Source organism: Penicillium verrucosum (genome assembly GCF_028828655.1).
Source record: "Penicillium verrucosum strain IBT 35672 chromosome Unknown utg000003l_segment0_segment0, whole genome shotgun sequence".
Taxonomy (NCBI): Eukaryota; Fungi; Ascomycota; class Eurotiomycetes; order Eurotiales; family Aspergillaceae; genus Penicillium; species Penicillium verrucosum.
In genome coordinates, this window is record NW_026643212.1 from 3,747,159 (window position 1) to 3,760,226 (window position 13,068).

At 48.0% G+C, this 13,068-nt stretch overlaps 5 protein-coding genes across 5 annotated transcripts; 4 read left to right on the forward strand and 1 right to left on the reverse strand.

Annotated features, from left to right (window-relative positions):
- Window positions 1-798: 798 nt before the first annotated feature.
- N7516_009023 (uncharacterized protein) lies at window positions 799-1,913 on the reverse strand (the record flags this gene model as incomplete). The annotated part of the gene is made up of 3 exons (XM_057221742.1): window positions 799-1,119; window positions 1,183-1,522; window positions 1,591-1,913. The coding sequence occupies 3 exons, from the start codon at window positions 1,911-1,913 to the stop codon at window positions 799-801; spliced, it is 984 nt and encodes a 327-aa protein (XP_057072014.1).
- Window positions 1,914-3,202: 1,289 nt separating this feature from the next.
- N7516_009024 (uncharacterized protein) lies at window positions 3,203-3,382 on the forward strand (the record flags this gene model as incomplete). The annotated part of the gene is made up of 1 exon (XM_057221743.1): window positions 3,203-3,382. One exon carries the CDS (start codon window positions 3,203-3,205, stop codon window positions 3,380-3,382), a length of 180 nt encoding a protein of 59 aa, XP_057072015.1.
- A 112-nt stretch (window positions 3,383-3,494) lies between these two features.
- On the forward strand, window positions 3,495-7,570 carry N7516_009025 (uncharacterized protein; the record flags this gene model as incomplete). Its single annotated transcript, XM_057221744.1, has 3 exons — window positions 3,495-4,470; window positions 4,537-6,668; window positions 6,740-7,570. 3 exons carry the CDS (start codon window positions 3,495-3,497, stop codon window positions 7,568-7,570), a joined length of 3,939 nt encoding a protein of 1,312 aa, XP_057072016.1.
- Window positions 7,571-8,377: 807 nt separating this feature from the next.
- N7516_009026 (uncharacterized protein) lies at window positions 8,378-10,087 on the forward strand (the record flags this gene model as incomplete). Its single annotated transcript, XM_057221745.1, has 5 exons — window positions 8,378-8,500; window positions 8,569-8,708; window positions 8,778-8,893; window positions 8,944-9,669; window positions 9,726-10,087. The coding sequence occupies 5 exons, from the start codon at window positions 8,378-8,380 to the stop codon at window positions 10,085-10,087; spliced, it is 1,467 nt and encodes a 488-aa protein (XP_057072017.1).
- A 650-nt stretch (window positions 10,088-10,737) lies between these two features.
- Window positions 10,738-12,810, forward strand: N7516_009027 (fungal specific transcription factor domain-containing protein; the record flags this gene model as incomplete). Its single annotated transcript, XM_057221746.1, has 4 exons — window positions 10,738-10,802; window positions 10,865-11,525; window positions 11,595-11,934; window positions 11,990-12,810. 4 exons carry the CDS (start codon window positions 10,738-10,740, stop codon window positions 12,808-12,810), a joined length of 1,887 nt encoding a protein of 628 aa, XP_057072018.1.
- Window positions 12,811-13,068: the final 258 nt, after the last annotated feature.

Below are 13,068 nucleotides of genomic sequence, written 5' to 3' on the forward strand. Positions count from 1 at the left end.
GGACATGTTGAAGTTTAGCAATCCAGAGAATATTTCCATCATAGAAATGTCTATGAATCCAGACAGGATTTCATTTTATATTGTTGAACTTCATTTTCCATCTTGATCAGCAGTTACAGGCCACTAATGTCACGACCACCCCAAGCCATGAGCAACATATGCCGTATCGTACCGGCGCCATGGAGCAAGTAGCTTATGGCCTGGTCAATAGTTCCAAGAAAAACAGGCATTGCCGATCCCTTGAGCTTTTTGAAGGATGCGATATACCTCTGTTTCCCTCGCAAACACTAGCCTCGTGACATATTTCTACTACCAATAATCACCGCTAGCCCTAATACACCGAGGTCTATTGTAACTGGTCAATCTCCCACAGTGCTTAGCATAAGTTAGGAAGTGAGAAAAGCTTACTGGGGACAGTTAATGCTTGCAGGTGGTTGTGCGAGCTGCCAAGTCCTTCATTCCGGCATCTTTCGATTAAACAAGACTGATACCCTGTATGTCTGGACTGTGTCTGGACGGCGTGGCTGGAAGGGGTTTTCTCATTGACCATTGAGCGCTGTCATGAGCCAACAACACCCAGCATATTTCAAGATATCAACAACGATCAATCGCTGGAGCGTCTGCGTGGACTTGTAGGAAGTGGACCATCCTGGTGTTGGAGATCCCGTTGCCACCAAAGTTATCCCCCTTACTAGGAGGCACTCCATGAGGTGACCTAGTTGCGTTGTTCGAACAAAAGGCGGGATGAAAGGCCACCATACTTGAATACTGAGCTCTTCTCATGAATACTCATAGAATCTATGACTTCTGTCTCACATTGCGCCTTTCGCCACCTTCATGCTGGCGTGGTCGCTTGACAGCTTGGTTGACAGTATTAACGTTGTCCGAAACCGCCAAACGAATAGACAAAAAATTAGTAGCGAGAATCTCGGCTAGTATTCGTTCCCCGAAGGTTTCGAAGGGCTGAAAGGGTATTTTTCTCAAGTGGATAGTGGGAAAGTTGGTGCAGTTAGTGGCCGCTGTCGGTTTGTCAAGCATTTTGAGGAACTCGCATGCGAATTGGCCCTCGTAAAGATAAATAAAGTCATCATCATCCCTATTCACCACCAGAAGACGTGACTACGATGAGTAAGTTGGGTTCTCTGAGCGGCATTGGAGCAATAAGTTGACTTTCGTACATACCAAAAAACTTGGGGTGGAAGAATCTTTGGAAAGGCGTTCCTGAAGCTGCGCAATAGACAGCAAGACACATAGAAAATACCGGTCTTCTGTCCATTCCGCAGGCGTAACTCGCGACAATTTCTTTGTAAAGATCCGTGCGCCAACAGTATCATGGCCCTTATCCCGGCGTGTGCGAGGCTTAAGCCTCTTTGCGCGAAGGCCAGTGACGTCTAAGTAGTCCAAGTAGCCGATTAATGGTTGGGCATCTGGATTAAACTGGTTAGGCTGATTACGGCGATGGAAGACGGTATAGCGTGGTCGATGAACCGGTTGGCCAGCGAAAAAGAATTCGGGTCCTTTACTATATATTCATCAAGGGCTGTTAGCAGTTAGAAAAAGCATATCCACAGCTATAGTTGTAGCCCTTACCTACGCATGTTGAAACCACTGCCATCGTGTAGCAGGAAACGGCAAAGGATGTTGTATTTCACAGAAGGTACGGCACTTTTGGCAAGCATCTCCGCATCGCTCACTCTTGTCCGACTTTTAGCAGAAGATGTTTGATTATCATTTCTCTGCGGAGGCGCTTCATAGTGGTTGTAAATGTCCTTTGTTGAAAAGTTGTCAATGTGCTGGAACGAACATCCAAGCGCATCTAGGTGGCACGAGGTCCAAAATAATGGGTTCACCAGAAGCTCGCGGCGATATTGCAAAATATCGGATAGTGATATTGCATCGGGCCTAGGCGACATATTGTGACTGGGTTGCTCCACACGGTGGATGGTTGTTTGCCTTTGTCTTGTTACTGACCGCGTTAACTCCCAACGCGAAACCACCTGACCGTGCCAAGACTTCCTGTCGACACCCAAAGAGGCAATGTAATGAATTCCATCTTTTTCACATCGGCGGGATGGCTAACTTTCCATATTTTAACAGCATTATGTCTGAGTCGTCCTTCTATGAAATACTCAGCAAGACCCTGAGTGCTCTCATCACGGCATCCCGATCGGGAAAGTCACGACCGCGAAAATCCGGTACGTACAGGTACATATATAATAGTTATATTTATATTGCAGGGAGGGAATGATATAATAGCCATGTCCCTTTATTGGGTTACCTGCAAACACCATGCTATACTTTGTATCCTAGCTTAACCACATAATATCTACAGTTACACCCCTTTACCCTTTGTACGGTAGGATATAGTAGAAGGCTGAACAGGGCCCTAACAGACCCGCCTCGTTCATTTTCCCGTCCTTCCTCGCGGCTCACGCTTGATTAAGATTACATTTTCAAATTAGTAGATTTAACAAACCGATACGAACATAATATCAAGAGATTCCCCTGGACACGCTTTGGCTTCTCCTATATTACCTGCGCAACGTATTGAGGCGACGTGAGTATAATCATTTGGCTCGAGTATGGTCACCCAACAACCAACTACTAACTCACCGGCATATGGCATACTCTCATTGAATACTACATGAACCTTTCATTTGAGTTGTAAAATAGGATCAGGATCCTTTAATCATGTTCACGGGGCATACAGGCTTTCCGATCAGTAGGAAGAATTCTAGATCATCCCAGGTTTGTCTTTCAAAATTGGCACAACTCGTCCTGGAACAAAGTCCAATATGAGGCAGCAAAGTCACCATCCAGTTGTCTCTCAGTTTGTCGTGAACCACAGGATCATTTTAAGTGATGAGATGCGTATGACCCTGCTTTCAGCCAACCGGTGCGGATAATGGCGCAGATGTTACTATACAGACCGCCAGGTTGAAGGCGAGCTACAAAATCGTCCACGGAAGCACAATCATGTCTTAGAGTCACTTATTCGGAGAGAGTCTGGCGTCGAACATGGTCGATTTGCTGGACGCTAGATTCGACTAGTAGGACGGTTGGGATTTCCGCCATAATTTGCGTTCGAGTCCAAGAAAGAAGCTGTGGCTTTCTTTCTGACACACGCTTTACACACATACCTAGAATTTTATCTCTGCTGATCTCTCTCTATTGAGATGCCCCATGGCAGTTTATCGGCGTTATGGCATATCTATGCGGGGTTCGGCTTGATGCTGGACTTGCCGGTCAGGGATCACCGGCTATCTCGGCCTCCACCTCTGCCAGCCGAGTGGATCTACGATTGCACAGTGCACTTTATGGTATTTTACAGTGTAAGCCACTGGCTGGCGGCTTTTATTCCGAGATTGGCAATGCGGAGTAGTCGCGATCTTCGTGTCCCTTGGCCGATACCCAGCCATTATAAACAGCGGTTGTTCATCAGGTAACTGCTGTTGAAAATACTGAACATTACATCCTGTTAACACAAACACAAGATGACGAAAGCTGGGATCCGGATTGCTATCGATCGAGGCGGTACTTTTACCGACGCCTGGGCTCAAATCCCAGAACATGCCTCCGATGTCATCTTCAAAATTCTATCCGAGTCTCCAGATGAATTCGATGACGCACCCACAGAATGTATTCGACAGATTCTGGAAATTGCAAGTGGCTCCCCGGTGCCTCGAGGGACCCTTCTGGATCTGACTCCTGTTGAGTCCATCCGGATGGGCACCACGGTTGCTACAAATGCCCTGCTTGAGCGAAAAGGCGACCAAGTCGCCCTGTTGATTACGAAGGGCTTCCGCGACTTACTTAAAATCGGCAACCAGGCTCGCCCCAACATTTTCGATCTATCCGTTCAACGTCTCGCCCAGCTATACGAGACGGTTGTGGAAGTCGATGAGCGAGTCACCATCGAAGGGTTTTCAGAAGACCCAGATCCTAAGCCGATTGATGTCAATTCTGATTCGAGTTTGCACATTGGTTTAACAGGAGAAGCGGTGCGGATATTGAAGACGCCAGATCTGGACGCCGTTCGGAGTGACCTTTACGTGCTTTGGAACCAGGGGTATCGCTCTTTAGCTGTGGCCCTGATGCACTCGTATACCTTCCAAAAGCACGAGCTTGCCGTAGCTGCCGTAGCTCGGGAGATTGGGTTCAAAGTGGCCGTTTCTTCAGAACTGCAAACAATGGCGAAGTTGATCCCACGCAGTCAATCGGCCGTTGCGGATGCCTATCTTTCCCCGGTAACTCAAAAGTACCTGGAGGGATTCCGGAAGGGGTTCCAGGGCGAACTCAGAGATGAACATGCCAAGAAGGTCTTTGTCAATCAGTCTGATGGAGGACTTACATCTATCGTAAACTTTTCTGGGTTGCGCGGAGTGCTCAGTGGGCCAGCTGGTGGTGTGGTTGGTATGTCAAGGACGTGCTATGATGCCGAAGACAAGACACCGATATTGGCGTTCGACAGTAAGTTTCGACTTTTACATACCAGGATAACCATCCTGCATTTGAACTGCTACTGACACTATGCAGTGGGTGGTACAAGTACCGATGTCGCTCGGTATGCTGGGGCCTTGGAACATATATTTGAAAGCACAATTGCACAAGTTACCATCCAGACACCACAGCTGGATATCAACACCGTCGCTGCAGGGGGTGGATCGATGCTCTTCTGGGAGAATGGCCTGTTCAAAGTCGGCCCTCATAGCGCAGGCGCTCATCCTGGCCCGGCATGCTATGGGAGAGGGGGTCCTTTGACCGTGACCGATGCTAATCTCTTCCTTGGACGAATCATCCCCGACTACTTCCCACAACCCCTAGATATGGCTATCGTGAAAGAAAAGTTTTCTTCCTTGGCGGCCACCATCAATGCAGAGAAAGATGGACTGTCTCAGCTGACCGCAGAAGAGGTTGCAGTGGGTTTCCTCTCAATCGCAAATGCAACCATGACTCGCCCCATTCGGACATTGAGTGAAGGCCGAGGGTTTGAAACCGCTGCACACAATCTATGCTGCTTTGGTGGAGCCGGTGGTCAACATGCGGTTGCGATCGCGCGAGACCTCGGTATTCGACGAGCCCTGATCCCGAGATACTCGAGTATTCTATCAGCTTACGGAATGGCTCTTGCGGATGTGGTGGTTGAGAACCAAGAGCCCGAAGCTGCTGCCTTCACTGTTGATAATATCCCGAGACTTCAAGAGAGGTTTGAGAGATTGAAAGATGCGGGTGTTGCAGGACTTGTTTCCCAAGGATTTGCAAAGTCGCAAATTGACCATGAGTTATTCCTGAATATGAGGTACCAGGGCAGTGACACAGCTTTGATGATACCCCGACCAGTCAAATTTGAAGAGTTTGGTGATGCTTTCGCCGCTCGCCATGAACAAGAATTCGGATTCACGCAGCCCCGGGAGATCCTCATCGATGGTGTTCGCGTGCGGAGTATTGGAAAGGGTATGGATGTCGCCCTTTCTAGCGCTTGCGCGGAAATGAAGAAACTGGCAAACTCGCCCGCTGCCACCCCGGTTGCCCCGGAGAGGAATATCAAGGTCTATTTCGAGCAAACCGACTGGATTGACATCGGGCTTTATTCGCTCAAGGATCTATCTGTTGGTACACGCATCAGCGGACCGGCTATGGTCATCGACAAAACCCAAACTATCGTTGTGGATCCTGCCAGTGAAGCTGTCATTTTGCCTGAACATGTGGTGATTGAGATCTCTGGAATAGAAAAGCCGGAGATCAGCACCGATGCGGTGGATCCTGTCCAACTCAGCGTGTTCGGACATCGATTCATGAGTGTTGCCGAGCAAATGGGCCAGACCATGCAAAAAACCTCAATTTCGGTGAACATTAAGGAGCGATTGGATTATTCGTGTGCCGTCTTTTCTGGCGAGGGCAGTCTCGTCGCAAACGCCCCTCACATTCCTGGGCACCTCGGCTCTATGAGCTATGCCATCGCATACCAAGCGCGATTATACGGACCCGGAGAGTTGAAACCCGGCGACGTTATTCTTAGCAATCACCCTAGCGCTGGCGGTACACATCTGCCAGACCTGACGGTCACTACACCCGTCTTTGATGATGACAGAAACCCGACAAAAATCCTATTTTTCGTCGCCAACAGAGGGCACCATGCAGATATTGGCGGCATCCAGCCGGGTTCCATGCCCCCCAATTCAACGGAGCTTTGGCAGGAAGGTGCGGCAGTGGAGTCTTTCAAGATTGTGAAAGAAGGAGTCTTTGATGAGCCGGGCCTTCTCGAGGTCCTGGTTGATATCCCAGCTTCATATCCGGGTTCGAGTGGCACTCGCACCCTGCGCGACAATATTGCCGATCTTCAAGCCGCGATTGCATCAAACAACAAGGGCATTCATTTGATTCAGTCCTTGATCAAGGATTATACTTGGCCAGTAGTTGAGTTCTATATGAATGCGATCCAGGAGAATGCCAGCCAGTCTACGCGTGGGTTGCTCAAGATTATCGCGCAGCGATTTGAAGGACAACCTCTGGAAGCTGTGGATTATATCGATGATGGGACACCTCTCGCATTGAAGATCATGATCGACCAAGAGACAGGCGATGCAGTATTTGACTTCACAGGCACTGGGCCTGAGCATTTCGGGAATTTGAACTGTCCACCAGCAATCATGTATTCTGGTATCATGGTAAGTGCAAACTTTTGTTCCAGGCATTAAAGCTTTGAATACGAGCAAGTCGTTCTAACCGAAGCGTATAGTACTGTCTTCGATCAATGATTTCATCAGATATCCCTCTCAACCAAGGCTGTCTGAAGCCTATTAAGCTCATATGCCCACCCAATACACTCCTATCGCCTTCGCTCAAAGCAGCGACTGTGGGATCAAATGTGGAAACATCACAACGCATTGTCGATTTGATCTTCAAAGCCTTCCGTGCAGCTGCCGCGTCACAAGGAACATGTAATAATCTCACATTTGGCTATGGTGGCACAAATCCAGTCACCGGCGAAGTGGTCAAAGGGTTCGGATACTATGAGACCATCGCTGGTGGATCCGGTGCTGGTGCAGATTGGGATGGTGAAAGTGGCGTGCACACACATATAACCAATACCCGGATTTCCGATCCTGAAATCTTCGAACGACGCTACCCGGTAATTCTCCACGAGTTTTCTATCCGCGAAGGAAGTGGTGGTGCGGGTCGACATCGTGGTGGCGATGGTTGTATCCGCGACATCGAGTTCCGATTACCTATGCAGGTCTCCATTCTATCCGAGAGACGTGTTATCCCTCCATATGGCATGGCAGGGGGTGAAGAAGGCCAGCGTGGAGTGAACCTATGGCTGAGAAAGTATCCCGATGGAACGAGCAGAACTATCAGCTTGGGTGGCAAGGCAACGACACACATGAATACTGGCGATCATATCATTGTCCATACACCTGGAGGTGGTGGCTATGGAAGAGATCCACACAAAAAGGAAGAGGTGTTCATGGATATTTTCAGGATTTATGAAAAGTTTTCCCCTGGATCGTCATTGCTCCGGACGCAGGGTAGTTTGGCTGAGAGGAATGCAACGGCCGTGGGCAACTGAGAGACATGAGACTTGCAAGGGGTATTGAGATTAGGATATGATAACTATAACTTTCGATAAACTATACAATGTTAGTAGTTCCCGCAATCAAATTACGATGTGCTTTATCCATTGAGAGAGATGTTTCAGCTATGAAAGGGCTCTATTAATCAATCCTATTCTGAAGTTCGATCCGAAGGAGGTAAGGCAAATCATTATAGTCATCAATCAATGGTGTATCTTTCAAGATACCGTCAATCCGCGCTGAAATGTCTGGAAGCCCCGACTCCAATGGAATGCCATAAACGGCCCATAGCGGGACAGCCAACAAAGAAATGGCAGACAGTCCGAGGACTGCGCGATGTTGTCCAAGGTAGTTCATTCAAGCTTTTCCCCCTCCTAGTCTCCCAAAGTAAGAGTAAAACACGAAGCTCCTCTTAGCGTGGTTATTTCTTTTTCTGCTTGGGTTAGAACACAGCAAACGATCGTCGATTTTGTTACGGAAAGCCGTCGACCTTAGACTGTAAGCCGATTGGTCCGGCAAGCTTGAGATATAACCGATCATGGCAAGATAAGGACATTGGTCAGTTAAGTTAAAGTTGAATGAAAGTACGAAAGCTGCTGTATGGTCTCGCTAAGCATAGTCTCGGACCTCCGGGTCTCGAGGTCAAAGGATCCTATAATCTAGTGTCCTCCTTGTAGGGGCTTATTATCGTACAACTAGCGTTATATATCAAACATAATCTGCCGGACCTCGCAACTTCGTTGTCACCTCCAGGGCAAACACAAGGCCCCTTTTTCACCCTGCCAAACATTAAACACGCTCAAATGGGAACGAAATCATTCAAAGAGGCTCACACGGCCGACATTTACGAGTCCGGCACAGGCGTCGGTTCAGCCGAGATCTACATTGATCCAGTCAAAGAAAGCAGGATGATGAGGAAATTCGATGTAAGATGGCATCACATGCACATATGTGCATCAAGGCTCAAGTGCTTGCATTGCTAATGTTAATATAGCTTTTCGCTATTGGAATGTTAGGTCTCTTTTACATGATGGCCAACTTGGACAGAAGCAATATCGGAAACGCGAACACAGCTGGGTTCTCAGAGGACTTGGGCCTAACTGGGAATCAGTTTGGAACCGCTACGACTTTACTGTATGAGCTCTTGGTCCTTTTAACCTTTGCTATGTTTGAATAATTCCTGATGATATATTTTCCCAACAGGTACGCCACCTATGTTCCCTTCGAGGGACCGATTGCGGTGCTTCTTAAGATCATCGGGCCTAAGCCATTGTTATCAACGTGCGCCTTCTGCTGGGGGATTACAACTCTTGGAATGGGTATGTAGATTGGGTTTCAAAGTTCTATGTTCAGGTGCTAACCCGTTTAGCCTTCATCCAAAACTGGCAAGGGCTTTATGCGTGTCGGCTCCTGACCGGCCTTTTCGAAGCTGGATTAGTCCCCTGCATCAATGTATACATTGCGCTAGTATACAAGAAGAGTGAACGTGGAAAACGCTCTGCTTTAATCTTTGCATTTAGTGCCTTTTCGAGTGCGTTTGGTGGACTTCTCGCTTACGGTCTCACGCAGGTCCACGGACCTAATGGATGGAAAGGCTGGCGCTGGCTGTTTGCGGTTGAAGGTGCCATGACTTTGATACTCGTGCCACTTTTCCTTTTCGTGTTCCCGAAACATCCAACCACTGCCTGGTTTCTAAGTGCCGAAGAAAAGAGCATGATTCAAGCCCGATATGACAATGATCCTCATTGGGGACAGGATGAAGAATTCAGTTGGGCCGAGTCTTTAAGTGCTCTCACCGATCCTAAATGGTTTGCGTTTTGGATCTACCAGTTCTGCGTGGACATCTCTCTTTATGGATTCACCACTTTCCTGCCCAAAATCATTTCTGGGTTGGGATACTCCGGCGTACAGGCAAATCTGATGACAGTCCCAATCTACATGGTCGGCCTGGTGTGGTTCCTCATGATTGCATATTGTTCGGATCGGGCCAATCTCAGAGGTCCGTTCCTCGCCGGGCCCCTGCTATGTCTGATCATCGGCTACTCGATTCTTATTTCGGTGGAGAGCCTGAGAGTCCGATACTTCGCGTGTTTTGGTAAGTTTAGAATCCCCTTGACTCCATTTTGCCGTTTTTGAATATAATTTTTCTAGTTGTCGCCCTCGGCATTTATCCCACAGCCGGTTTGTCGCTCATATGGCTTCAAGACAACGCAGCTCGCCACTTCAAACGGGCTACGATGGTCGGGATGACACTCTGCTTTGGAAACACTGCAGGCGTCGCTGTCGGGCAGATATTCACCACGGAATCTTCCCCGCGGTATATAAAGGGACTTTCGATCAGCCTGGGGCTTGCGGTGGTGGCATTGATGATGGTTGCTTTGTTGATGACGGGAATGACAGTAGTAAACAGACAGAGAGCAGAGAGAATTCGCCGGGCCGAAGAAGCAGGTGAGTTGCTGGAAAGAAGACCGGAGAAAGGCGACTATGATGTGTTCTTCCGATACTCTCTGTAGTTGGTTAGTTGTCCTAATGGATAAAGTTGTCTTTGGTGTCCGAACAGTTAAAACGGCGTTTCTACGCAGCGGTATAGGTGCCATGCGACAAACAGAACCAAGGTACTTTACTTTTTAAGGCCTTTATAATAGTAATTCAAGTATCTTATTTTTCCGTCAGTCTTAATCCAGACATGATCATACCCTAAACGGGGTTGTATCACATGGCACCTATACCGCTGCGTGCCTGAGGTGGATAGGGCTCGTTCCCTACCTGTTGCATGTTTCTTTCTTTTTCTTTCTTTCTCTCTCTCTCTCTCTCTCTAGCAGCTATCCCAATACAACCCATATGTTTCTTTGTCCCTAACAGTAACCCGGGGATACGCGTAGGTTATTACTCCGCACTCCGCACTCTTATCTCGTTTCCCCGCAGATAACGTACTGTCTTTGTTTACAGACTTCGCCTTCTCCATTTCGTCACTTCATCTATGTACTGTCATGGCATCCAGACACGGCCCCTCAGCCAAGCGTCAAAGACGCATCTATGTAGCGTGAGATGTCCCGAATCCTATCTCTTCCTAGGCTGACAAGTTATGGTTCGGTATAGTTGCCGACGGTGTCACTCACAGAAGATCAAATGCTCGGGGACTCAGCCCTGTCAATCATGTTGCATGTCACAAAATCACGACCAGTGCGAGTTTCCTACACGAGACCGAAAGATATCGGTGTCCGAGACGTATGATACCAAATTCAAGCCTTTCTGAGTACGCATGGAAACTAATGAAATCGAGATCCCAGATACATCAAAAAGCTAGAGGGAGAAGTCAAAGCCTTGAGAGCCCAAAAGCAGCGGCCAAGAGCCTCATCTGAGCTAGATGAGGCGAGCTGTCCTACTCCGGATCTAGTTCAGCCCTCGACTCAGTCCCCAGATATTGATGTTTCTAATCCTCTTCTTGAATCACCCACAGGGTTCGTTGCCACTAGGTCATCCTCACAGCCGATCTTTATTGGTGAGGCTTCCTGCGTTGGCTTTGGGGACACCTTGCTCCAATGCGTTGACAAAGATGCCGATTTTTCATCCTGGGCATCTCCGACATATTTCCAACACGATATTCTTCATCGTCTGATGTGCCCAGAGGTGGTGTTGCCTGACCGGATACAAGCTCGCTTATTGGCGGAGGTTGCCATTCGATTCCTAGGTACCGACTACCATTTAGTTCTGAAGAGAACCTTTTTCGACATGCTGGACCGAACGTGTACCGGAGGGATTCCCAGGAACCCTGCATGGATGTGCAAGTGTTTTGTACTGCTAGCGCTGGGTGAAATGTATTCGAACCGAAAACGAAGGATGGCCGATCAACACGTACCAGGAACAGACTACTTCCTGCGTGCGGTTGGTTTATTGCAAGATCTATATGAAACCCCTTCAGTGGAGCAGGTAGAAGTCATGATTCTTTTTGTAAGTTGATACATTGCAAGGTTCCCGCAACCCTTAAAATCGGTGGCTTTGCTAACGGCAGTTCCATAGTGCTTTTATTCAAACGCTCTAGGGCGCGTCAAAACAGCGTACACCTATAGCGGTATTGCTCTGAGAATAGCCCTTGGATTGGGCCTTCATCGAAGTCTGCCCACAGATACCAAGCTATGCCCGGTGGATCGTGAGCACCGAAAGCGCGTCTGGTGGACACTGTACACGCTTGACCGACTATGCAGCTCCAACCTCGGATACCCTTTGCTTATAAGCGATGCTGTGATTGATGTTGAGCTTCCAACGAATGAAGGCCTTACTCCAGCCGAGTTGGAGGAATTTACCGATCCCAGTCACCTAGTCGCGAACGTTAAGCTGGCGAAAATCACAGGGCAAATCCGTAAAGGTCTCTTTCCACTTTAGGCCGTCCGTATCACTAATGAGCTTCATTCTAGTTAATGACATATATTGCCTCCCACAGAGAACTACAGAAACCTTTGTGCAAAGGGTGCATCGAATTCTTCTGAGTCTACGAAAATGGAATGACGAACTCCCATCAATGCTACAACTACGCCAAGAGCATTTGCCTCGAAATATTTCCAGTCTTCATCTTCATTATAATCAATGTGTGATTTCGACAACACGTCCGATTCTATTATATCTTTTCAAGAATCGCTTTTCACTGAGCGCTACAGCTACTGAAGACCCGCCTAGAGTCTTTTCCCCTACTACCCTCGCCCTGGCAGAAAGCTGTGTACAGGCCGCACGGGCATCGAATTCCATCCTAACGAAACTGTTTGTTGACGGATCTCTAGCGTCATTTGGATACTTTGATGCGCACTACCTCTTCTCTTCCACTCTCATCTTGATCATGTCTGCAGTCATGGACCCAAACGTGGGCATGTCAGATGCTGTCTCATGTGCTTTCACTATACTCCGAGCTATGAAGGAAGATGGTAATCTTCCTAGCTTTGACTACCATGAGAGACTACAACGTACCCGAGCAAGTGTTGGAAAGATGAGAGAAGCCAACGAAGCAAAGTACCGTATATCTGCGGCCCACAATGGAAGTACAATGCCACAGGAACAACTGGTTCATGATGTCGATGGGTCGGCCATAGGCTTTGGGGACGGAATTCCCCTAGATCATCCTCTTATAGATAGTTTTCTGGCAGATAAAGCCTTCGTATGGCCAGATGGAATGATCTCCCATGATGACTCTCTAAGGGACCTGGTGTGCGAGCTAGGAGATGAGTCTTTGTTTGGTACGGCCTGATTTTGTTGACTTCAAGAAGGGTATTCTTTCCAGTCCTTCTTCCATTCGATGAATATTCAATACTCATTACTATTCCCACTTGATAGGCCTATCGCAAACCATCGGTGTCCCATCCGAAGGTAATCTCGATATCTCGGTAAATACGTCGAACTCTGGCAATGTACCCGGCCTGGTTTTGTCGGCTTGATTTGATCAGCCCGATTAATCAAAGCACTCAAGTGCTCAAGAGTCTCCTCGATTGCTTAATCTATGCACATA